At 36.7% G+C, this 25,372-nt stretch overlaps 3 protein-coding genes across 3 annotated transcripts; all 3 read left to right on the forward strand.

Annotated features, from left to right (window-relative positions):
• Nucleotides 1-1,726: 1,726 nt before the first annotated feature.
• Nucleotides 1,727-13,577, forward strand: LOC135643682 (extra-large guanine nucleotide-binding protein 3-like). The gene is made up of 11 exons (XM_065160962.1): nt 1,727-2,122; nt 2,199-3,238; nt 3,336-3,473; nt 4,682-4,786; nt 4,910-5,092; nt 6,809-6,992; nt 9,415-9,674; nt 11,144-11,316; nt 12,029-12,226; nt 12,488-13,218; nt 13,326-13,577. Exons 2-10 carry the CDS (start codon nt 2,294-2,296, stop codon nt 12,873-12,875), a joined length of 2,574 nt encoding a protein of 857 aa, XP_065017034.1. The 5' UTR covers nt 1,727-2,122; nt 2,199-2,293; the 3' UTR covers nt 12,876-13,218; nt 13,326-13,577.
• Nucleotides 13,578-14,597: 1,020 nt separating this feature from the next.
• On the forward strand, nt 14,598-21,337 carry LOC135642013 (secretory carrier-associated membrane protein 4-like). The gene is made up of 12 exons (XM_065157762.1): nt 14,598-14,812; nt 15,190-15,300; nt 15,379-15,441; nt 15,608-15,641; nt 15,740-15,862; nt 17,103-17,165; nt 17,281-17,374; nt 18,636-18,681; nt 18,770-18,837; nt 19,957-20,005; nt 20,204-20,269; nt 20,928-21,337. The coding sequence occupies exons 1-12, from the start codon at nt 14,762-14,764 to the stop codon at nt 20,958-20,960; spliced, it is 801 nt and encodes a 266-aa protein (XP_065013834.1). The 5' UTR covers nt 14,598-14,761; the 3' UTR covers nt 20,961-21,337.
• Nucleotides 21,338-21,723: 386 nt separating this feature from the next.
• Nucleotides 21,724-24,700, forward strand: LOC103990617 (uncharacterized). The gene is made up of 4 exons (XM_009409825.3): nt 21,724-21,975; nt 22,073-22,139; nt 23,494-23,583; nt 24,390-24,700. The coding sequence occupies exons 1-4, from the start codon at nt 21,814-21,816 to the stop codon at nt 24,449-24,451; spliced, it is 381 nt and encodes a 126-aa protein (XP_009408100.1). The 5' UTR covers nt 21,724-21,813; the 3' UTR covers nt 24,452-24,700.
• Nucleotides 24,701-25,372: the final 672 nt, after the last annotated feature.

The raw sequence follows: 25,372 nt of genomic DNA on the forward strand, positions 1-25,372 counted from the left end.
TTATATGCAGTAGAATATATATTACTTGATATTTGATGCCTCTTTCAATGTTACTTGTGCTCTATTCTTAGTTTCATTTATGAAACTAAGGAAGCTGCTGCCACACTCCTACACCAATCTCAATAAATACATGGATGTTCAGCAGAGATATCAGAAAATGTATCCATTTGAGAACTATATATGATGGCAATTCTATGCTGAACAGGACATTGTCCTCATTTTTCAGATGTGATACACAAAAAAAGCTTAAACTGGTCTTGGCAGAATGCATGAGCATTTCAAGGAGATTGGAATATAAAATTTTAGACCGAGGTTAGTGCCAAGTAAAATTTAGACATGATGAAGAAAATTGTTTTTAGCTAAAAATTACAGAAAGCATTTATGTATGCTTCCAATCTAAATAATCACTCCTTGAGGGGTCTTGAGCAAACTTGATCTCTGCTTTGTTTCAATGCTGCTGTCTTTTGCCACACTGTGACACATTGTTGTTGTGGCTTTTTGGTAGCAATTAGGAACAGAGATTTGTATTTTTGTGTTTGGTTCTTATGTTAATTCAGTGTGCTACTTTTAGCTTTGTTAGGTAGCAATGACATGGTTTAAGTTTTATGAGATCTAAAAAATGAGACAGATTAGTTCAAATAAGGCAGAGAGGAGATCTACTTTCCATTCTCTGTGGCATGCTATGTTGATGGATGGATACATGGCCAAACAAGGGGCAACATGACAGTGGGCATGACAGTGATAACAAGGACCCAACGCTACAGTCCTCCTCATTGGTACAGCTCTCTCCCCCACAGATTGCTGGTTTCTCTGCCTTCTGAGACTGAGCTTTTGTCTGGAATCATTTTGTGCTGTCTTCCACTTCATCATCTCAAAGCAAAAGAATGGAGGATAGATAGCCTCCTTTCTGTGATAAGATGCACCGTGTCCTCTCTTTCTTTCACATTCACATTTCTTTTACCATGTTGCTTTTTTACTCTGTGAATCTATCTGTCCTCAGCATGCTGGTTTTAACTGGTGAGCTGCTGCAAGAGTAAATGGATCATTCATATCATCAACAGTATTTTTGGTTGCAAAATGTTCTCCTTTGGATTATCTAAGCCTCTCTCACTATACATCAACAGTATTTTTTTTTGGGAGTGCAAAAATATTTTAAGCAGGAGGAAATACTTTCCCAAAAATTCTCAAACTGTTTGGCCATATTCACTTTTTTTTTTTTTTTTTTACAGAAGGCTTCATTATTGAATTCAAAAGCATAATTTATATTCAAAAGCAAACTCTTTCTTTTTATTTTTTTTATGATTTTGTGATATCACAACATAGAATAAATCCATCTAAACAAACACAAATTTGAGATAGCATTTCTTTTACCATTTGAGAAAGGATTGTATTTTTTAAATAAAAAATAATATATTTTCTTTTACATATGTTTATATTTATTTTAAAAAAATATATAGATTTTCATTATGTTTTGGGCATTAATTTCGTCTTTATTTTTTTTTTTATTTTAAAAAATTATAGTAGAAATGATTTTGGAATAATTTAGTCAAACATAATCCGTTTGAAGAATATTGGTGGTCTCGTTTCATTGGCCACATTGGGTGGGCCCTCGCCTATCTCCAAGTGGGGTACCACATTCACACGGTGGGCCATGGGCGGAACTCAATGGCGGTCGATTCGGGATGATCTGATGAATCCCTTTCGAAATCTCAGAATCATCGTGTACTCTGCTGTTCTCTGTGCGGAGATCCGCTGCCTCAATGTAGAGCATCGAGCAGCTTCGCTTCTTCGCACTCTCCGCGGACATTCCCGTCGATTCCTTCCGTCCATTTCCATTCCCCCGGTTGTTTCTGCACTAATCTTTCTTCGCAGGACTCGATTTCTAGGGTTGTGACCCGCCGTGAACAGGTTGGAGGCTTCTTCCACCTTCGAATCGTCAGGAAAGTTGGCGCTTCGGACCTGTTCCGGTGGAACGATCCGAGGCGATCTTTTCCAACCAGGGTTCTTGCTGACTGCCATCGGATGTCGGAAAGACGTGCTTTTGATCCGGTTTTCACCGTCTTCTGAGACCTTTTGGTCCGGTGTAGAGGCCGCTTTGTCCAACAAGGGTTCAAATTCTTTGGTACGGTGAAATGTTGGAAATTTTCTGCCTCTTTTTTCCGTCTGTATTTGAGGTCGTCGATCCTTAAGCCTTACAGGTTGGATCTTGTGGGGACTCTGCTTGTTGTGATCGTTCTGGTTTGTGATAAGCGAGAGGTCAGGAGCTTTATGTTTGGTTTCTAGGCTTAGAAAAATGGACAGTATGGATGTCAATAGCTGGCAGGAGATGATGCGGAAGATTTTGCCTCCGGGCACCCCCATTCCGGAGGCGCCAGCCAACGTCGACTACTCCATTGCCATCGAGTATGATGGTCCACCAGTGTCGTATGAGCTTCCGAGAGTTGACCCGGTGGATTTGATTCCAACCGCGGAGCCTGCACTTAGTCGTCGTAGGTCAGCGAGCGGAACCCTTTCCCCGGTGCTTGATCCAATCCCTTTGCCTGTTTCTCGGATTGCTCACTGTGCTGATCACCCATCCCGAAGTCCCCAGGACTCAGGAAGCTTGGAATCTGTAGATTCGGTCCTGCAGAATGAAGAATTTTCTGATGCCTCACACTCGGTATCTCCAGTGTCTGCACATAGCTTGCCGAATGAGCAACCTAGCCAACTGGTTAACGAGGGGAGGAGGGCGTCTGTGGTTACTTTTGAGGAGAAATCAGAAAACAAGAAGCTGTACCATGATTTTTCAGGTTCTCCCCAATATGTTGGTGTCACCAGGAAGGATAAGAGGAAAAAGGTTTGTTATAGATGCGGGAAGAGGAAATGGGAGAGCAAAGAAGTCTGTCTGGTTTGTGATTCCAGGTACTGCAGCTATTGTGTGCTCAGAGCAATGGGATCAATGCCAGAGGGGCGCAAGTGTGTCGGTTGCATTGGCCAGCCTATCGATGAGTCAAAGCGCTCAAAACTAGGAAAGAGTTCAAGGACATTGTCCCGTCTTCTCAGTCCACTGGAAGTCAGGCAGATTTTGAAAGCTGAAAAGGAATGTCCCACAAATCAACTCCGGCCGGATCAACTTGTTGTGAATGGACTCCCACTTAGGCCAGAAGAGATGGCAGAGTTACTTAGTTGTCCAATACCACCTCAAAAATTGAAGCCTGGGAGTTACTGGTATGACAAAGAATCAGGCCTCTGGGGAAAGGCAAGTGCATCGGCATGTAGAATATCTGTTTCTTCTGATCATTGTCTTGTTGCTTGTTGATATATGCTGATCCTTTGCCTGTGCTTCTTCCTTTTAGGAGGGAGAGAAACCTGATAGAATCATTAGTTCTAACTTGAATTTCACCGGGAAGCTTCAGTCTGATGCGAGCAAAGGAAACACCCTAGTCTATATTAATGGCAGGGAGATCACAAAAGTTGAATTAAGGGTGTTAAAGGTAGAACTTTAATCAGTCTATATCCACTTATTCGTCATTTGCATTCTAATAGCTCCTTTACTCAATTAACTACCTTATGATATTCTTCTTTTTCTTTCTTTGAGTTTTCATTGTATGTTGTTTCTTTAGTAATTCTAGGGACATAAGTAATACAAATTGGCAAAATGTAGATATTTGTAGGTTTGGTAAGTTGTCTCTAATGAAAGATTTAGAGATTTATCTAGTGCAGATACTTTAGGTTCAAAAGAATTTGGGAAGCCTTCCAAAGTTCCCTCTATTAATCATACTAAGCGTATACAAAGAAAAGTAAGAAAAGAGGACTTATACTTCAATTTTCGGTCCATTATAATTTGAAGGTGATACCTGCCCTTTCATCCAAGTACCAGACTATCCGGAAGCTTGGTTACTTTTATGTGTATAGTGAAAAATTTTGAATATATCTTGAAATGTTTATTGCTCGGCATTGGGTATAACAGATAGTTTGATTTTGTGTTGCAACATATAATGAATTTGCCACACTGTATGCATGTTCTTTATGGTCAGCATACTATGAGGTGCATTGACTCTTGCATTTTCATGCATCGAATCCCATGTTCCAGCATGAATGACTTTGTGAAGTTGAGACCGAGTTATGAAATGAAATTTGTAGTGAGAAATTGGAGATTTATGACAGTTTGTCCTTTAAGGATACAGACAAATTTATGTGCTTTTAAAAGCTGCATCAATTCACTGACCGTTTTCCTGTTGTATTTTGTTTTTCTATATATTTGGAAGCCATCTCAATAACTTTATGGTGTAACCACTGAGCATAATTTTAGAAGATATAGTTTGTGGGCAATTTCATGATCTTGGTTAGCTTCTGATGACTGTTGGATTGTGTGGCATTTGATCAATTTTCTTTTTGTTGTCTGAGACAATATGTCCTTGCATTAGGTAGGATCTTTTTGCTTCATATTGTTGTGTTTCTTTTCTGTTCCAATGTCTCTGGATTTCATGATGCGCTTTCTTGTCTATATTACCAAATCATTTGTTATAACTTTCAGGGTGAGAATCCAAAAGACAAAATGTGGGTTCTGTAGATTGTTATGGAAAACTATAATATTGTAATTGTTTCTGTGCATCATTTACCATCATCATTCACAAGAGATTTCACCATCTCCACTTTGGTTCTCCAGCTGTTAATTTTTAAGTGCATGCCAATCTTGCAGCTTGCTAATGTGCAATGTCCACGTGATACACATTTCTGGGTGTACGATGATGGTCGCTATGAGGAGGAAGGACAAAATAATATCAGGGGAAAAATATGGGAATCGGTATGTGTAATATTCAATGATTCTCTTTCTTATGCATCTAAATGAGTTTGGTTTGTTATCCATTGACAGCTGATAGTGAGATAACAGTTGCTCTAATGTTGTGCCTGTGTTGTTCCTTGACAGACAATAACAAGATTGGCATGTTCTTTGTTTTCCTTACCTGTACCACATCCAGTTCCAAACGGACTTAAAAATGAGGCTCCCTATGTACCCAGAACTATACCTGATTACCTTGAACAGAGAAGAATCCAAAAGCTTTTGCTTCTTGGACCACAGTGGTCTGGGACAAGCACAATCTTTAAACAGGTATGCTAAGCTAACTTACTGGTCTGATTGAACTTTTAAGTGGATTGTGATTTGTGATTTTCTGGAATTATTTTGATCTTATATATAAGGAAATTTGATGCAAGTAAAATGTGGTACTGATAGCATTGAACTATGTGGTATACCGGAATGCAACCATTTATTGTTCATGCATATTTTGCTGTTAGATAAAGTCAGTGTAGCAGTCTGTCTGTATATTTTCTTAAAGTATGATGTGTCATTCCTTTTTTGAGTTTTCTTGAAAGCTTGGTATATTAGGTTCTAAAAACTGCATCTTCATGCATGAAATGCTTTTTAAAATTTTCTTCTTAAATCGAAGTTTGTGTACATTGTTGTTATGCAGATGTTGCTACTAGCTAAGAAGTATAACAGTCTGTGTGCATATTTTTGTCATGTATGACATATTATTACAATTTGAGGGGAAGGTTTAGCGTAGTTCTTAAAAAAAGCGTTATTTATGTCAAATTATTTTCTGAATTTTCCTCTAGAATTACAATGCGAATATACATGTATATTCTTGTTTTCTAGTTTGGTTTTGTGAGTAGGAGCTGTCTTTCAGCATAGGAGACATATGGGCCTCATACAAGTGCAGCATGATTTCAGTACTAATGAGAGCTGCATTTTTGCAACCTCTGTGTGAGATAGGTTCAACTTGTTCTGTCTGTTCCTAGGATTTATACACAGATCAGTTTACCTGTGAAGCATTAGAAAAGTGATAAAGACACTCTTCATTTCAGTATCTCTCCACCACCATTCTTTTCTTTTCCAAGGTTCTCAATTTCGATGTGTACTGCTTGGTATGGGCGGTACGCACCAGTTCGAGAGGATACCGGTATGCGGGACTACCCTCTTCCAGGCGGTGCAGGTGTTTTGACCATGTAAAGAGCGATGCGGGGTCTGTACTAGGTGGTAACGATCGAAATCTAGCGCGTACCGATCGGTATGCATCGGATTTTGATTATTACTGAGGTATACCGATTGGTACGCCTCGGATTTTGACCGTTATTGAGGCGTACCAGTATTTTTGGACCGTTACCTCCAGATATTTTTGGAAGTTTTTCAGCTCTTTTTGAGCATACTATCGGTATGACCCGATACGTATCTTACCAAGCAGTGCTCGGTACACTGGTCCGAACCGAAATTGAGAACCTTGTTTTTTTCTTTTACTGATGTTTCTGCATTAATCTTCTTATAAGTGAGTTCCATTTTTCGTTGCACTATAGTTGATTCACAACACCTGCATTATCTTTTGTGGTACTATCAAGTATCAAGTATAGAATATGTATTTTTATAGTCAAAAGTACATCAAAACCCATAAATTTCTATGGATTTTCTAGTTCAGATCCTTTGCTACTTTTTGAGCTATGATCAAAGAAGAGTTTCTTTTTGAAGTTGTGCTGGCATACATCTATGGTCATAGCTTAAGATTTAAAAAAATTATAGTGAGCAGGTTTCACTCTGTTCATGCTTTAGTAGACACTAGTGGATGTTGGTGACTTGGTGTTTTGTTTTAGAAAGCGACAACTATCATAAAGTTCAGGCACCTAACACATTTTTCTGAACTCAATGATGAATTGGATTAACTTGATAGACTGTTTTTGTCATATATATTTTTCCAATTGCAATCCATATAATCTTTTTTTGTCATAAATATGTGACTTAGTTGGGCTTCCTTATGATGGTTCAACGCTTGAGCAGGCAAAGTTTTTGTATGGAAAAAAGTTTTCTCAAGAAGAATTGGAGAATATCAAGCTAATGATACAAAGCAATATGTACAAATATCTTAGTATTTTACTCGAGGGCCGAGAGCGCTTCGAGGAGGAGGCTTTAGCTTTAGTTAAACCGAAAGGAACAGGCTCATATGATCGACATCTTACTCAAGGTAATATGCATAAATAACTTTCACTTATCATTTTTGCAGACCACTGTCTAATGTTGCTTCTTGTTAGTTTAGTATGTTCTAATTTTCATTTACCCTAACACATGAGCACCACATTTTTTTGTCTTCTTCTATTGCTATGAGGCCTTGACATTGAGGTTGCCTTCACAAGCTGGATGGCACGAAGTTGGTTGTTGTGAGTCATGACGATATATAATATACCTATCCAGCAAGCTAACAAGTGCCATCGAGTCTTGCATCTGTTAATAAGATAGTTGAGCATGCAATGCTCATTTATGTATTTGGTTGTGAATTATGATGTTATTATAGTTCTCAATACTTGTTTGCTACGCCAATATGGCTTGGTTTCATGATATTGTAGAATTGCATATTGAAAAAATATTGATTACTCTAAACAGCATCATATGAGCATTGTGTCATTTCATATATGGATAAACACGTAAAAAAGTATTTAGGCCATTTGTATAACGGTGTACTTCTTTCCACACAAATGTTAGCAACTATGACTCAGAACAGGCTAAATACATCACTGAATCATCTTACTGCTATTCAAAATAAAAATAACTTTGAATTCCAGACCTACTATGTTGAATTATCATATTCGTGATGAAGAGACATTAAAGTATTCTGACTAATGGTTGCAAAGCACTCAAAGTCAGATATATCACACTTTGAGAAAGGCACTAAGCCACTAACGGATTTTGCTTGCCACCTAGGGTCAAGGACACACTTATTTTATGCTAACACAATATCCTCGTCTTCCTTTTTTGGTCATTAAAAATCTTGAGTGTCCTTTGTTAGACTTGAGCTTTCGTTGCTCTCAGCCTCAATTACATTAACCTTTTCTTTTCTCTCACTTCATCTATTGCCACTCTAAAAGCTAATATAAACACTAGGGTACTTTTCCAAACTGTAGTAGCCTAGACCAGGCTCTTGTTAGTTTTTAGTAGTTTATATCATTGTTCGCAATCTTGTGTACCAGTAGCGTATAACTGATCAGGGCTTGGATTGGTACCATATCGGTCTGTAACAATGTATATCCATGTACCAAGTGTTGATACCTCGTTCCTTATTGAATTTTGAAAAAATCATGAAAAAACAAAAATGAAATTGTTTGGCATAGTACAGGCCCTATCTAAGGTGGTAGAGATCCAATAGCAGTGTTGTTAAAGGTGCTAGGCACTAAAAGATGCCAAGATTCCAAAACACTCAAGGCACTCATTAAGGGTAAATTTTTTTATATTTTTATATAAAAATTATTAAAATATAATTAAGGATAAAGACAATTAAGAAAATTAGACAATACATGAGCTTCATCATTTTATATACAAAAATATCAGCACTAAGACATCGAATTACATTTGTTTAACCGAGGCATCAAAGTACTACATTTTTCACATCTTACAACGAAATAACAGAACAAAAGAAGATTAAAATCAAGTGTCCATGAATAATTAACAAATGTTAGCTATTATTAACAAAAACTACCATTTTATTAAATTCAGGAGGAAGTCAGATGGGGATGTTGGGATGAGAAAGAAGTCGGGGGCAGAAGCAGGGGGCTGTTGGGAGAGAAAGAACTAGAGAAGGGGAGGCTGCTGGGAGAGAAGCAGGGGCTGCCGTGGAAGAAACTGGGCTGTTGGAGGAAGTACAGAGAGAGAGAGAGAGAGAGAGAGAGAGAGGAGGGTGGGGTGGAAGAAGCAGAGGGTGACAATGGGAGGTGCGCAGAGGGGAGGGGGTCTGTTGGGGAGGCTCAATAAGGGTTGGCGGCTCTGTTGGGAAGATGCAGAGAGTGGCGCCCGAGGGTGTTGTTTTGGTGATTGATCAAGGAAATGTGAATCCTTTTTATCTCAATATTTGGATCATATGCATTTGAGCCATGCATAATAATGCATAGGACACAGGTGTCCAACGTTCACTTGCAAGGTCATAACCATTTGGATCATCACTAGGGGGATGAAGAATAGATATGCAAACATGCCCATCAGGGTAAACTGGTGTTCACTTTAAAGAGACATTCTTCAATAGAAATAATACAGTAATACATAACTTTCTAGAAGGACGTTGGCAGGACTCATAACTTCAGTTCCTAAAGCTAGTAGTCTCGAAGATTGATTTTGTTTATCTCTTGATGGAACTACAGTTTTCTTGACTAAAGCAAAAAATAAAAAAGGTTTTTATTAAACCCAAAAATGATACACAAGCATATTTTGCTAATGGACAATACAGACCATATATATGGCACTATGAAGAAAAAGTAGGTAAGCTTACCATACCAGGTGGTATTGCAAACAATTCATGTTGGTAAGAGAATTATTTGCTCATTGGTACTTCTTTGTGGTAGGTAAGAGAATTATTTGCTCATTGAGTCCCATATAAATGGTTACAACAATTCATGTTGCAGGATTTCCAGGTCAAGATGAAAATGGAGCTCAGCAGATAAATCAATGCGTCTACTCGATAAATGGAAGGTTAAAGCAGTTCTCTGATTGGCTTTTAGACATCGTCGCCATGGGAGACTTGGATGCCTTTTTTCCTGCTGCAACACGTGAATACGCTCCATTGGTTGATGAGATGTGGAAAGAGCCTGCCATACAAGAAACATATAAGAGAAGAAATGAGCTCCATTTTCTTCCAGATATTGCTGAATACTTCTTGAGCAGGGTATTGACTTGTACCATTTTAAGTTGTTTTGCTTCCAAAATATTTAGCATGTGATGTCAGTTAAAGTTCAATAATGCATTTGTCTTCTTCTGTTTTAAAGGATAAAATTGTTTAGTTTGATTGATTTACTGCTAGCTTCCTTATATTAACTTAGCACTTCACAATTAGCCATACTCCTTTTTTTCTAGTTACATGCTAGAATAGTAAAGCTAGCAAATGGATCAGATAGTTCTTATGAGATTGCAGAAGTGAAATATTATTAAATATTTAGCTGTAGTTCTTATGACAAATGTGCATAACACTTACCTACAGCAATTGGCAGTCCTCTTGTTTGGCCTTCCTTTTGATTAGAAGTGGGGTGGCGACTTGAAGAGTTGTCAAAGCTCTAAGTACACTAACCATATATATTAACTAGTACATGGTTAAACTGAACTGAATTAGTTATAATGTTCAAACTTTTTAACATGCAACCGTAATAAAAAAAATGCAACTGTAATGTGGTCGAAAGGTATGCTCAACCTTTTAAACATGCAACTGTAACATGGTCCAAAGGTATGTTCAGCCTTTTTAACATGCAACTGTGACATGATCCAAATTCCAAGCCCCCACACCGATGACAGACACAGACACAAAACTCCCATCCCCACTGTGGTCTTAATATGTTTTGGATCAAGATTTCTCAGATGAGATGCCTGAGAGACAAGGGCACTTGAGTCATTGACTATGATAGCCTTCATTTTTTACTGACCTTATCATTTTGGTTCTTAAAATTTCCAACTTTTCATCCAAGAACTTACATGTCTCTTCCAAACCATTTTCCTTTATACCAATGTAAAATTGAGATTATGTTAAATTTTCATAGTTTACCAAGGAGAATGGTAATCCCATATCCGGTTTTCATACTTTTGAAAACCATAAAAGCGTGTTCAATAAAAGTATAAATTACCAAAATCTACTCTGGAGTGAGCTCTGAAGCAAAAATTTTACTAGTCTAATCAAGTACCAAAACATATAACTCAATACCAATACAGTTTTCTATATTATGATTTTTTAAAATTATTTTATTCAATGATACCAAGCATTACTATAAATTGCCTTCCACCATAATTTGTGTATTTGAAGTACCCACCTTGGTTTAACTTGAGAAAGAATTATAATTCAAGATATGTTTTGCCTTGCTTCCAGAGCCACCCATCCTGTAAAAAGAAGTAAATAGCAAAGCCAGGTAGGATAAGTTCTTCTATTGTGTTGTCCCTGGAAAATTTAGGAGTCCTGGATCAAGTTAAGTTGTAGAAGTCTACTTGAAGTACAAATTTTTAATTCTGTGTTGGTAAATTTTACTAAGCTGGTCATGATAGAACTGAAAACATTGTTTGTATACAACATTATCAATGTCTCTATTCCAGGTTTAACTTGTCATGAACTTTGCAAGGATTTAAGTGCATACAAACATCAATATTTTCTTGCAGGCAGTTGAGGTATCAAGCAATGAGTACGAACCTTCAGAGAAAGATATACTGTATGCGGAAGGAGTAACTCAAGGGAATGGGTTGGCATTTATTGAGTTCTCACTTGATGACCACAGTCCAATGTCAGAACTCTATAATGACAATCCTGACACTCATTCCCAACCACTTACTAAGTAATCCCTCTCCTCTATCATCTGTTTTTGTTGCTATTATTATCAGCTACCTCAGCAGGAATCATAATGTGATAGTTGTTTCATTATGTTAGTCTGTTAAATTCATATTTGACTTAACCATGCTTATAACCAGTAATAATATCTAAAAGTAATATTAAGGATTATTACTCTAAGCATGATACAGAAAGAAACACAAGCGAAGAAAGCAAATAAAAACATAAAGCCCCATTCTTTGCCTCTGAATGTTCATCTTTGTCAAGGTTAGTGGTGGTACTTTTAAGTAACCTCGTGCCGGATCAGACTTGGCTGCCACATTAAAATTTCACAAACTGCACTTGGCAAATTTACTATATGCTATATGCAAGCAATAAACAAAACTCCCAAGATGTCCAACTTCATATGTTTTCATGTATATAGTAATGAGTAAAATTGTTGTTCATAGCATGGAGTTGTCCAAAAAAAAAGGCTTTTCCATACTTCGCCACCTCCATTATGGTTCAACATGGTGTAATCTGATCTCACATGTGTGAGAGATATTTTGTCTTTGAGTTCGCTGGTAAAAATGTCCTGTACAGATATTTGGATGTATATTCTGCTTATTTTTATGTGTATGCAAATTTTGTTTCTCTACTTTTGCATTCTTATTCTTGTTCTATGTTTCTGCTGCAGTTACTCTCTCTTTTTCTTTTGTTGCTCATCTTTTCTTTATCAGATACCAGCTGATTAGAGTAAGTGTCAAGGGGATGAATGAGGGCTGCAAGTGGGTGGAAATGTTTGAGGATGTCCGCCTAGTAATATTTTGTGTGGCACTTAGTGACTACGACCAGTTGGCAGCTCCTGTTAATGGGAGCAATAAGCCTCTCCAGAATAAGATGGTGCAAAGCAAGGAGTTGTTCGAGGCAACAATCAGGTTTTGATTCCCTTTCTAGAAAAATCTTGTTTAAGTTAGTGGAGATGTCATATGGGTTACTTAGTGAAGAGCCTAGTCTCCTCATATGTTTAACATTTCTTGGTGATTAGAAATACATTTGAAGTTAAGGATTAGGACAAAATACTTAGGTTTTCCAATTAGATTTTAAATGTAGGAGGATAGTGATCCCACCCCATAGTCATTATCATGCACAGTCATAATACTTTCAGTCATCTTGATATTTGAATTGTTTTTAACCAGGCAACCATGCTTTCGTGACACTCCATTTGTTCTTGTACTCAACAAGTATGACTTGTTTGAAGAGAAGATAGACCGTGTACCCTTGTCTGCTTGCGAGTGGCTCAGTGAATTCTCCCCAGTGAGGATTCACCATAACAATCAGTCACTAGCCCAACAGGCCTACTATTACATCGCCATGAAGTTTAAAGAGCTTTATTTCTCCTTCACCAACCGCAAGTTGTTTGTATGGCAAGGGCGGGGTCGCGATCGTCCAACAGTGGACGAGGCCTTCAAGTATATACGAGAGGTGCTCAAGTGGGCCGATGAGAAAGAGGAGACCTATTACCTTGAAGACTCGTTTTATAGCACCACGGAAGTGAGTGCCTCACCGTTTATCAGGCACGAATGATCAAACTCAAGCCCTCCTAGATTGTAATGTTGTGTATATTGTCAGTCTTGCAGCCATTTGGTGTATAATTCAGTTAGATTTCTCTGGTTTCTGAAGTCTCTTCTAATGATTTATTCCTTTTTCTTTTTTCCTTCTGTACAATGCAAATCAAGCTTCGCGGTATTAATCTTGAATTGTAATGAATTAGTTCCCTTATGGTGGAAGAACCCAAAAATAGAGATATGCAGGTGTGCATGAGTGTTGGCAAGATGTGAAACTTACACAACATGATGCTGCCAAGGTTTATGAGGTTCAATCTCCAAACTGTTGTCATGTGGGTTCATTTCTAACTCATTTGAGTCAGGTACAATGGAATTGTCCTGTGACTTGTTATCTTCAATTCCTTCATGCTGAGTCGAATGCTTGCAGATAATTCCGGGGATCACTAACAGTGTTGTCCATGATTGGCAGGATTGAGTTATGATCAGATCATCAACTTTCATCAACCTCTGTCAAATGAAAGGGTGCGTGATAGGAAGAACATTTAATTTGAAGCCGACGGCTTCTACTCTTTAATAGTTTTTACCGATAATTTTTTGCATTATGTATACTCATATTTCAACATTAAATTAGGGGATGAAATGATGATGACTTTGATGGAAGAACATTTAAGCTCTATTATTCTAATAACTAACTAATGTTTGATGGTGGATCGATACGAAACTTGTTGTATGTACTTGTTTAGGTCAGGTGTGAATCAATATATGGATCATCGTTTTGTCCAAATAGACTCTTTCATCTATTATCGCCTCGTGCTACTGCTTATCGTCCTTTCATTTAAACATGAGCCCTTTCACTTATTTCGTCTCGTGTTATCGGCATTGTCCATTGTTTGTCATCCATATATTTCCTCTTCCTCTTATTTCTTTTCCTATTTCTCTATTACCTCATCTCTTTTTTCCTTCTCTTCCTTATCACCTCTTACACTTCAAATCATTAGTACCTATTCATTTGTTTCATCGACTATGCTTTCTTCTTTTTCTATTCCTCTACTATTTTCTCTCCTTTCTTCTTTTCCTTCGTCATCTCTTCCTCCTCAAATCATTAATACATACTAGTGTATAGTATACCATATGATATATTGATATAGATCAATATGTACTTATCTAATCAGGGACCAATATGACATCATCAACTTGACTACAATATATATATACATACATATATATATATACATATATATATTTATATACATATATATATATATATACATATATATATATATATACATATATATATATATATATATATAATGTAAATATGATCGAGGTTGCAAAGAATTATTAGAAAATCACAACTAGAATTTATGAACATTAACGTCTAATATGTTGAGAATTTTTGTAGTCAGGATTGTAGAATATTTGCAGTGATTTTGTTGCTCTTGATTTAATTAAGGATCTTAATTTATAGATCATAATCTAAAGAAAACCCCAAATTGCTGGTCGGCATAACTCTTATTTACTTTGGACAATTAGGTAACATGAAGCCCGCCTGATGATAATGAGTTGTACACCCAACCCACTAAAGCGAAGTAAAATGGCATGTTTACCCTTCTCTTTCAACCCCGCCGTCACTCCGTCTCGTGCGGTGTCCGTCAATATCTCCTAGTGGCATTTGTGTTATTATGTAATTACATAGGGCTAGTTGTTGTGATCGTCCCATCGAATCGAGAAGGTTGAGGGGGAGGCCGGCGTCCCACTCAAAAGCCAAACAACGCCGGATTCGCCTGCTCACTTCGTCGGCTGCTTCGCTGCCAAGAAAGGGAGCATCGATAGAGCAAAAAGGAGAGAGCGAGGGAGAGAGGGAGCTCGTTGGAATACCCTGTTCTCCTCTCAGATCGGTAGACGATGTCTCGCGATCCCAATCCGTTCGACGAAGAGGACGTGAACCCGTTCGCGGTAATCCAATCACTTTTCCCTCTCTTTTTGATGATCTTGTTTTGGTTTTTATCGTTTTCTAGGGCTTCGTGGGTCAATTTTAGTCTGAGATTCTGCATATTCTGTTGGCATCGAAAGATCTGTAGCTTCTTTCGGCAGCACCCCATTTGGACCTTCTTGTATCGGGAAACCCTCAAGAGAACCCTAGTTGATAACTTAGATCTTCGTGAGTTCGCACAATTTCTGGAGGCGAATTGGTTTGTCACAAGATTCATCAGGACGGGCACGTAAAATTGCCGTTCTTGTTGAGATTAGCGTTTCTACCCCTATTTGGTAGATCCGTTGCCTCAGTTTTCTTTTGGGTCTAATGACGTCCAATGTGGTGCTTTCTTTTGCAGTCCGGTTCTGCTCCTGGATCTAATTCTCGACTGTCTACACTGGCATCAAAAGCCTTTGGATTTGGGAACAAGAATGATGCGACAGTCGACATACCATTGGACACAGTGAATGTACATCAGCACATCATAAGATACTATTGTTCTCTAACTCACTGATTGATGAGATAACATGTTTGTGTGTCGGTGCAGGATGCAAAGAAAAGCGAGACGGAACTTGCTGCATGGGAAGAGAACCTGAAAAGGAGGGAAATGGTAGTTATAATTCAATAGTATTTTTTTTTCTTGATTGTTATTGTTATTTTTTTACTTTTTCGTTTTCATGACCAATTCGCATCCATATCGCATTCCTAGTCTGTGATCAAGCCTTTTTGTCATGTAGATCTAACTTATCTTAGATGTATGTTAATTGCTCTCACAGGACATTAAACGAAGGGAGGATTCATTGACAAGAGGTATGTGGATAATAAATCAGTTTTACTTGATTGATAGGCTACTTATACATCAAAAATATATTGATGGTAATTTGTGGCTTCAACACCTCTTGATTCAGCTGGTGTTACTGTTGAAGATAAGAACTGGCCATCATTTTTTCCTATCATTCACCATGATATAGCCAAGGAAATCCCAGTCCATGCTCAGAGGTTGCAATACCTAGCATTTGCTAGTTGGCTAGGTAGGTAGCTACATCTATTACATCGTAATTGTTCTTTTAACTCTTTTGTAACTAACAATGAGCTAAATTCTTCATTTTAGTATATTGTTTTATTCGTAGGCTCTATTATATTATGTCTTTGGTATTTATCTCATATACATATATATTATATTGAGTAAGTTTTGACTTTGACACCGAATGTCATCCTATTACTTCTGAATGGTTTTTTGATATTCTTACTTAAAGAAAATTTCACACGACTTGGAATGCCATCTTTTCTTTTTTTCAGTTGTTTGACACTTGAATTTATGGTGTTGGTATATGTAAATAAGTGATATGGTTTTATCAACTTGACTGCCTTGAGATTTAGAGGTTGTAAAACATAAAAGGACAATGTTCTGATTGTTACTAGGTTGAATGTTGTAACTAGTTTTTGTTTGATGGAAGTAAAACTTTTTAAGTTTCAAAGTCAAAGGCGCCTTAATCTCCAAACTATCATCATTTTTTTTTTAAATACTCAAAATCTAATCAATACTAGTTTAAAGTTCATATTTTCTGAAATGGTAATATCTCCCCATTTTTAATCCTATTAAGCACATATGAAGTTGTAGTTTGGAACTTTGGATGGATGTAGGAAATTCTTTTAGTTACTCTCCCTATTTCAAATCGTACTAAGCACATATGAAGTTGTAGTTTCGATGGATGTAGGGAACTTGATGGATTTACATTGTGACTTTGACTCATACGAAGCAGCATAGGCTGTTTGAGTTTCAGTCATATGGCATTTTAATCATTGTAGCTTTGTTTAGTTGTATACAAGATGGATCTTACATAATAATTTACTGCAAATTATGACTATTTTCTTTCAGATATTTGTCTGTGTTTTATAAGTTCCATATTTTTAGAAAACTTTCCAAATTAATTTGAATTTAGAAAAACCAATGCATTAGTTTCATAGTGGACCATACTAAGTTGAACCGATTATCTATTCATTAATATTCTCACTTGGTATCCTATTTTGATCTGCGTTACTTGACTGTTTGTTAACCTGCAATGCTTTTGGGTTTTGGCATATTGGTTTCAAGTAGTAAACTTTGTCATGATGACATCTGATTCTTTAGACCATATGAAGCTTTGAGACTGGATACTCAAAACTGTTGGTAAAATATTTTTGGTCTGCTTGCTTAATAATATCATAAATGCGGTATATAGTAATGAATCTTCAATCATGGAGAGTTGTTACCGGCATTTTTTATTGCAGGCATTGTCCTCTGTCTATCATGGAATGTTATTGCTGTGATTGTTTGCTGGATTAGAGGAGGAGGTAAAGATTCTTTCTTCAAACAATGTGTCTGCAATTTGTTATTACTTAGTCTTGCTTCTTGCACAATGCTTCTACTTTGCCCTTTGCAAAATGTTGTAATGTTCTTAATCGACAGGTGTCAAAATCTTCTTCCTTGCAATTATCTATGCTTTGCTTGGATGTCCTCTTTCGTACGTCCTTTGGTACAGACCTTTGTATCGTGCAATGAGGTAGGCTGCCCATAATCAACATTTTTTATATAATATGCAGATTTATAGATGATTGTATTTTCTAAAAATGTTTTGATTTTTAAGTGGCTTTCGTTTTGAAAGCTGTAGATGACAATATCAGTGGGCTATAAGTGCCAAATTCAATTGGTATCAAACATAAAAGCCCTCGTTCAACATACTTTTACTCTCAATACCTGACTATGCAGACTAATATCTTTATGATTAGGTACCCGTGAGACATTTTACTCGAAGGGTCAGTTCGCAGTCCTTTGAAGTTTGAACAAGTTTGTTAATGAATTCCAAGAGTTTCACAATCTTTTTCTGTAAGGACAAGTCCTTGATAAGAGAATGTTAACCTCACTACTATCTGAACTGAAGAAAAGGATCCTTCTAGCAAATCCTAGGTTACTTGGAGTGATGGCTTATTTCTGTTTGTGAAGATACATACTTTGTAAAATTGTAGCACTTTATTTGTCAGTCATTTGAAACTCAATACCCAAACTTAATATAAAAATAAAATAACATTTACAACTTGATGTTACATGGCTAGTGATCAAGTCTTATTGGTTATTTATTAAACTGTAAATTTGTGTGCAACAAGGTAATAATGCTAGTTATCTTGTCCTTTTAGTTATATGATTAGCTGTGTATCTTTGTGAACCAATATAGTCATATTACAAAATGGAGTGCTTACTGTATCTTTAATATACCGAGTTAGAAGGAGAAGCCATGTTGAGTACCCGCATGGTTTATGATGCTGCGCCAGGCTGCAATGACATATGCATTTTATTCTGCTTTTCTGGTGCCAGTTGACATGAGACTTCTGCTGTACAATTTTGTATGCCATGCACTGTGCTGGATTTTAGGCATGGTACCTGCTGGCAATAAAAAATTCCTGAGTAGTTTTTCTACAATAAAGAGTTAATATATATGGAAAAAAACTTCTGCTTTTTACCCTCTAGCTTTCTTTAGCAGCTTTTTTTATTCTTCTTTCATGCTTATGACATTTGTTCTTCATATCCTACTATTCTTGCCTTTTACTTGAAAGGACGATCCTGTGGCCATTCTTAATGTTATTGTTCATAAATTAAGGGTCTAAAATTTAAACCATCAAATTATCATCATGATAAGAACATGCTTTAACAACAAAGTTTCAAAACTTAATTTGTGCCACCATGATTTTTGGAGTCAGAATTCTTTTGTAGCTGCATAAGTTTCTGTGCCTCTTCCTTGTTTCTCAGTTGTTTCTTTTGTCAAGCAGGACTAACAGTGCATTTAAGTTTGGTTGGTTTTTCCTATTCTACCTGGTAATTATTTTTGACCAGTTTTCTTGCAAATGTACTCTTTAAGCCTTTGTTGATTTCTTATTTATGTTAGTGACAACATCATGTGCAGATCCACATTGGTTTTTGTATCCTTGCTGCCATTGCTCCTCCAATTGTGTTCCATGGGAAGTCATTAACGTAAGTCTTATTTCCTGGTTCTTAATTTTGTGATAGATCAACCCTATTGTTGTGATTTGATTTTGAAAATTTTGCTTCTCATGCGTTTATTTTCTAGATTTCCTCATATGGGAAGCCTAATTTTGATGTTATCTATCCCTATCAAGACTTCATGACTAAAGACAATGCTTTATGGATTATTGTGGACAAGGCTTGATGCTAATGTATTATTTTAAACTTCGAGAATTTGATAGTTAGAATTAAAATCTTGAACAAGAGATCTTTCTTTCTTAAGTTTCTTATTTGGAGTATAATTTAATTAATTGGGCTAATGAAATATGTAACTAGAGTGTTGATACTTGGTAGGCTTTGAAATCTTGGGTTATGTATGATGTGTTGTTAATGGAAACAGACTTCTATCTTGGCTTTGTCCAGTAATCTTCTCTTTATGACTTCTTCATTGCCATCTGTCTGACCTCCTGTATTCCATGCCATAATTTTCATCTGTATGTTTTTTGCATGCACAATGCCTGAAATTCATATTGAAGCACTGTTTTGAGCTACAGCACCATCGTGTGTTGCACAGAATTTTGGCATCTTCATTCTGATTTTTTTTTACTATTTTTGTGATGTCTGATTAATGTGTATGCATGAGAATGTGCCTCAGTGTCTGGCCTGCTTAACTGGAGAGTTGAAAGGAGTGGACTAATGTTTCTTGATTATCAAGTAATTTGTTGTTTTTAATTCCATCCATGCTTATATGTCTTTATCAACCAGAGTTTTGTGTGAATTTTAGCTCATTTATCTGGTAAACAACAATTGGTTTTTCTTCAATTAAAATTCATGATGTTGGCTTCACTATCACAATCAAGCAGTCTAATTTGTTCCTTTTCTGAAGTCACAATATTGCATCACAGTGGATCCTAGTTTGTGATCTTGATCTTTTGTGGTACCTACAGTAGATGAGGAAGTACTGGAGAAGAATTATTTATCCAAATAGTTTACAATGCATAGGATGTTATTCTTTATTGTCACAATATTTTCTTTAGATTGAATGGCATAGATGATTTAGATTGTTTATGCCATCAATCTGAACCATGCTACTGTCTTGATGTCTTTTTTTGTTTTCTGTTTTATCAGGGGAATCCTTGCAGCAATTGATACCTTCTCAGATCATGCGTTGGTTGGGGTGAGTTGATGCCTCTGCATTTTCAACTTCAGATACTTGTGGTGTAGGATGTATAAGCGTATATACTGTTTTCATTTGTTAGTCTTGCTTATTGTGTTTTTCATTCTGGAACTCATTTCCAACTTCATGTGCTGCTATATTCTCAAGATTTTCCAAGTCTATTTATTATAAAGCTAATCTGTGTTGTATTGATTACAGATCTTCTACCTGGTTGGCTTTGGTTTGTTTTGCTTAGAGATACTTATAAGCTTGTGGGTACTTCAGGTTTGTGCTAGAACTGTATCGGATACAGAAGAATAGTTTAGGTGCATGCATTATAAATCTGCAGATGCATTCTTGTACTTCTTTTTGCTTCTCTCTTTGAAATTCCTGTTATTTTGACTAGCTGATTTTAGCTATCTAGACTAATTTCCATGTGGTATTCTGTGTTCTGCAAAAGTTTTTTGTACGATACAGAATTGGTCCATATCCTTCATTCTTGTAAAGCATGGACACATCTCACCACATAATTAATCCATACACGAGAACCAAAGATGGAACTGTAACTATGATGGCTAAGATTGGTACTAGGTTTCTTTTTGTTGATTTTCCATATTTTTTAACTTTAAATATGCAATGTGTTTTTTTTTTTTCATATTATCCTCCACTTCTAAGTGGATTCATGTATGAAGAAAAAGGACATTGAATTATCCAACTTGTATAATTATGCTGTTTTGATATGCTTTTTCTGTTGCCCATCTCTCATTATCATTGGTGTTCCTCGCCCATCCACTTCCCATACGAAGTATGGAATATGCTCACCAGTTTGTTCAACAAAAATACTCTGGAGTGACACAATAGCTTCACATGATTAGATGCATGTAACTATGTATATCATCTTGGCTCTTTTCATGGTGACTTATCAGAGTGCAAATTCCTGCAGAAAGTTTATATGTACTTCAGAGGGCAGCAGTGAAGATACAAGGAAAAGAGTTCACTTTCTTTGTGGTGCAAAAATTTCAAACATTCAAGATACATGGACGCAGGAATTCTTTTCATGGAGTTGTATATTAATATGTCATGAAATCGATCGTTCTACTTTTCACTTTATTTTAATCTCTTCTCGTACTTAATCTTGGAACAGTATTTTCACTCTTGTATAAGAGTTTACACATGAGAGTAGTGCTTTTGTTAAGGTGAGATATAGGTGTTGTTCTACTGTTCCATCATCTCTTGTGGTGGATGATGCTTTTGTCATTTCTTTGCTTTGTCGTGATTTGTTGTCATTGTAATTTGACATGTCTTAATTTACTAGCTGGAATCAAACTCGTAAATCTCAGATTTTTCTCGCAATCGTCTTAATATTACATTGAGAGGTTGAATTCTGTATGGCAAAACATGCTTCATAATCTTGAATTTGGATACCCAAATTCAAGATACTGTGTAATAATATACTAATAGTTGTTGGTATATTCCGACGAACTGTTAGTAACTTAGATTTTTTAATAAAATATCCGATAAAATAATACTTTAAAATATTGTGGAGAATGCCCAATTTTCTTTTTTCTCTTGGTTATAATCATAGAAATTATTTAACTGGGTGTGGCCCCACCCGAATCTACCAATCGAAACCGTGGAACCTGTCTACGCGTAGACAGGCAATGAGGGCTCACCTTGGGCGGTTAAGAATAATACCAATTATTCAAGAGAAATTGAAGTACTAAACCACTATATGAACACGGCGCGATTAGGCGATAGGGTTATCTCCTCACTCTTTTAACCGCGGGGGCGCCGCCGGAGGGTTAGGGTTTTAGCTGTTGTCGATCGTTATGGCGAAATTTAATGTGATCCAGAAGCAGCGGAGGGCGAGCGTCCAGGATCGGAAGCGGGCGGTGCATGGGGATCCCAACACCAGAAAGCTGAAGCTGCGAACTCCCCCCGTCTCCGTCTCCGGCAAGCGCAAGCGGAAGCTCTTCAAGAAATGGCGGAGGGTGAGTTTTTGATCGACTTAAAATTATATGCTTCATAAAAAATTACGCCTCGGAAACTTCTGTCGTTGTTAAAAGCTCAAATCTTGTGATCGACCAGGAACAGAAGGAGGCGATGGAGAAGGGTTTGGTCACAATGGAGGACGTCGAGATGGCGGTGGCTGAGGGTGAGCAATTCGCTCGGATAATGTTTATTTTCGCGTTTAGTAAGAGTTACTAAATACTAATGGACGTCATTTAGAGCTGTCTTGAACGTCTTCTTTGTCCATAATAGATGACTGATGGAAATGCTTTGCACGTTTACATGTGCTATTTCTGTTGTTTTGTTGTGATAGAAGCTGGGTTCGAAGGATGATTTCGATTTTTTTTCACCTTAAATAAGTATTATGAACACTCACATCATGCAAAAAGTTTAACCAACTAGATATGTTCGTCCTATAATATTATTGGCCACAATGTCACACTTAGATCTTTTGAAGTCGTTGATTTCTGTACAAGGTGATATTGTTAGTTAAATTAGGAGCAACTAAATCTCTATGTATAGCTTCTAGCAAAGTATTCTTAGGTCTCTCTCTACCTTTTCTCACTATTAATAATAATTTTCTCACCTAATCTAAGTCCAACTACAGGTTTCCTTTATAAATGTTCATACCATGTTAAATGATCCCCTTGTTTTATCTCTGTCTGTATTATGCCTAATTGTTCATGAATGAAAAAAAAAAGATTGAATTTCTCCTTAGTAACTCCACACATTCATCTAGAGTAGGACACATTAGTGGAATTATATTAAATTGCTTATCATTTCAATTTATTGGATCAAGCTGAAATTGGATGTTGCAAGTAAAAAACAGATTATTCGCCCACAGAATCACAAGATATTGCAATGGTTGATCTAGTTTAGGACAGGTTTTCTTTTTTTTTTTTTGCCTTCCTTTTTCATGAGCAAGCGAGTATCTGTGCATGATTATGTGGACATATCATCTGTTTCAAGTGAACTGTTTTCTCCTTTTCCCTTTCTGTATTCTTTTCTCCTTTATAAGCCTTGCTTTGCACTTTCTTCGAGATGCTTGTGGTGCCAGTTCATATTCATGCTTCCAATCAACCAAGTTTATCTCAACTACATGGTTGAGTAAGCGTTAGATTTCATGCTAATATCTGACTTGGTTGCCCATTATATTGTGCACTTAGTCTGCCTATTCATAGTGGCCTCTAGCACAAGAACAACCAAAGGAAAATATAACCTCACTTGTTTTTCCCTTCGGCAATAGCCTATCTTGCATCTGTAACAAGCATGAAGTGAAGCATCAATATTTTGTGTTCATGTGAAAGCAAAATCCACCATTCTAGCTTTGCTAGGAGTAGTTGACTAATGTGTATAGAATTTAGTCTTTTTGCCTTACTTTGAGTAGATGATTAGACTTGGGTCATCTTTTACCATACACCATAGAAGTTTATGCTGACGTTAGATGACTTATATCTACTATTTTCTGAAATATAGCTGCTCTTTGTAATTTTCCTTAGGGTCTTCTGAGGGCACCAGCATGAAGCCTAAGGTGAAGTTTCATTTGAAGAAGGGTTCCATGTTAAAACTCAAACGATCAAGAGGCAAAGGCAAGTCCTTTAACTGAACCTAATTTATGCTGAGTCATCCAAAATTGTAGATTTTGAAATTATGGTGATACATAAGAGATTTTAGTGTACGTGATTTTGCAATTGTACTCTTCTGATGTCACTCAGAAATTTTATTGCAGGCTAATTTTCTTACCTAAAACAATATTGAATATACTTGTGTTATATTTGTATCAAGTATCAAGACTGTCTTTCTTTGGCAAGCACTTGCTCATTTTGTCATCAAATATTTGCTGGTTGCTTGACATATCAAACAACAAATGGATTTAGTTCTAAGGTTACTGATGTCATTGTCTCAGCTCAAATGAAACCAGTAATTAGCTCCATGCTAAGGTTTATTGTTCCTTTTTTTTGCAAAAGTTCCATATTGTCTCTGACAACAAGAAAGCCATTTCTCCCATCATCTTGAGAAGATTAAAAACAGTGGATACCTAAGCATGTAACTCACCTGGATGAAAAAGTTACTTTGAAGTTTTTTGTGGCTGGATAAAATTAAGTTTTTTGTGACGATTTTTGTTGAAATATTTTCTTTGAAGTAGCTCACTTTTGCTTTCTATAATTGTTGGTGTGTTTGCTTTTATTCTGATATTGGTGGATGTACAGGTTACTGTTCTTAAACTAGAAAGCCGGAAAGATATTTTATTTTCTCAATGTGTTTGTTTAGCATATCCAAGTTGTTTGCCTCAAGAAAAAATCATTTTCCAAGTCATTTCTGATAAAAAAAAAATGATTTTGAACTTCAGGAAGTGTGCTTATAAAACAGTTAATTTATGATATCTGTTTTGTAGGTAAAAGCAAAAGAAAATCTCTCAAATCCCCGTCTGCACCGGTGGATTCTATGGTTGAATGATTGCCAAGGAAAAATGCTTCTAGATCCCCTCTTATTGACTCAGTAATCAAGCTTGGGTACCAGCATATAGACAAGTTATATGTCCGTCTGAAGTTCTCGGTCTTTGGGTGGTCTTTGGGTGCCCACGACAACATGAATGATGTGCTTCCTTATTTGTTTATAACGATAGTTGAAACAATGTTACATGCTTCAGTTCCTCTGAAGATTTCTGTTTTAATGTGCCAAGTACTCTCCTCTTTGATTTCTCAAGCATTGTTTGCTCACTACTGCTGCTGCTGCTCAGTTCCAATTTACGAGGGTGAAAGAAGCCCTGAAAACTTGGGTTTGCAAGTATTTGTAGAACCTTAGAATCAACATATATTTGTCTTAATGAAACTTTGCTACTCTTAAGAATCCAACAACTTCTTCACACAATTCTTGTCTTCTTCGGGAGTTGCGTCAAGGCAAGCTGATATCTGTGTGTAATTACTATCATGGACAATTATAGTCATTAAAATTACCGCAATATGTTGTATGAATGACTCCACTCTTTTGCCTGCCAAAGATTCTTGTTTTTTCTTCTTTGACTCTCTGGTTGTTAAAGTTGGTTCAGAAGGCAACTCGTCAGGTGAAGCATGCTTGCCGTGGAAGACATCTCGGCGGCCTGCACGCGGTTCGCATGTAGAGTTGACCAAAAAGGTTTACCTAACTATGTTAGATACACTTGTTTGTCGTCTCTCACACCGTGTGCTGGTTTGGTTTCTTCGTCTCTCAAACTATATTACTAAGCACATGTACTCAGGGCAATTAAGGGGTGATCATGAATCGCATCATATTTAGTCTAATATTTGATGTATATTTAATCTGATTTATTAATTAAAATAATCGATGTATATAAAAGATGGAAATGATAAACTATCATGATTAAATAATTTAAATAAA

The sequence above is a fragment of the Musa acuminata genome, chromosome BXJ3-7, assembly GCF_036884655.1.
Source record: "Musa acuminata AAA Group cultivar baxijiao chromosome BXJ3-7, Cavendish_Baxijiao_AAA, whole genome shotgun sequence".
NCBI lineage: Eukaryota > Viridiplantae > Streptophyta > Magnoliopsida > Zingiberales > Musaceae > Musa > Musa acuminata.

Coding starts and splice junctions, on each gene's coding strand:
- LOC135643682 (XM_065160962.1), top strand. CDS start 2,294: ATGGACAGTATGGATGTCAATAGCTGGCAGGAGATGATGCGGAAGATT. Junction 4,787..4,909: donor GGGGAAAAATATGGGAATCG/GTATGTGTAATA, acceptor GTTCCTTGACAG/ACAATAACAAGATTGGCATG. Junction 6,993..9,414: donor TGATCGACATCTTACTCAAG/GTAATATGCATA, acceptor TTCATGTTGCAG/GATTTCCAGGTCAAGATGAA.
- LOC135642013 (XM_065157762.1), top strand. CDS start 14,762: ATGTCTCGCGATCCCAATCCGTTCGACGAAGAGGACGTGAACCCGTTC. Junction 15,442..15,607: donor ACCTGAAAAGGAGGGAAATG/GTAGTTATAATT, acceptor TTGCTCTCACAG/GACATTAAACGAAGGGAGGA. Junction 15,642..15,739: donor GGAGGATTCATTGACAAGAG/GTATGTGGATAA, acceptor CTCTTGATTCAG/CTGGTGTTACTGTTGAAGAT.
- LOC103990617 (XM_009409825.3), top strand. CDS start 21,814: ATGGCGAAATTTAATGTGATCCAGAAGCAGCGGAGGGCGAGCGTCCAG. Junction 22,140..23,493: donor CGAGATGGCGGTGGCTGAGG/GTGAGCAATTCG, acceptor AATTTTCCTTAG/GGTCTTCTGAGGGCACCAGC. Junction 23,584..24,389: donor CAAACGATCAAGAGGCAAAG/GCAAGTCCTTTA, acceptor TCTGTTTTGTAG/GTAAAAGCAAAAGAAAATCT.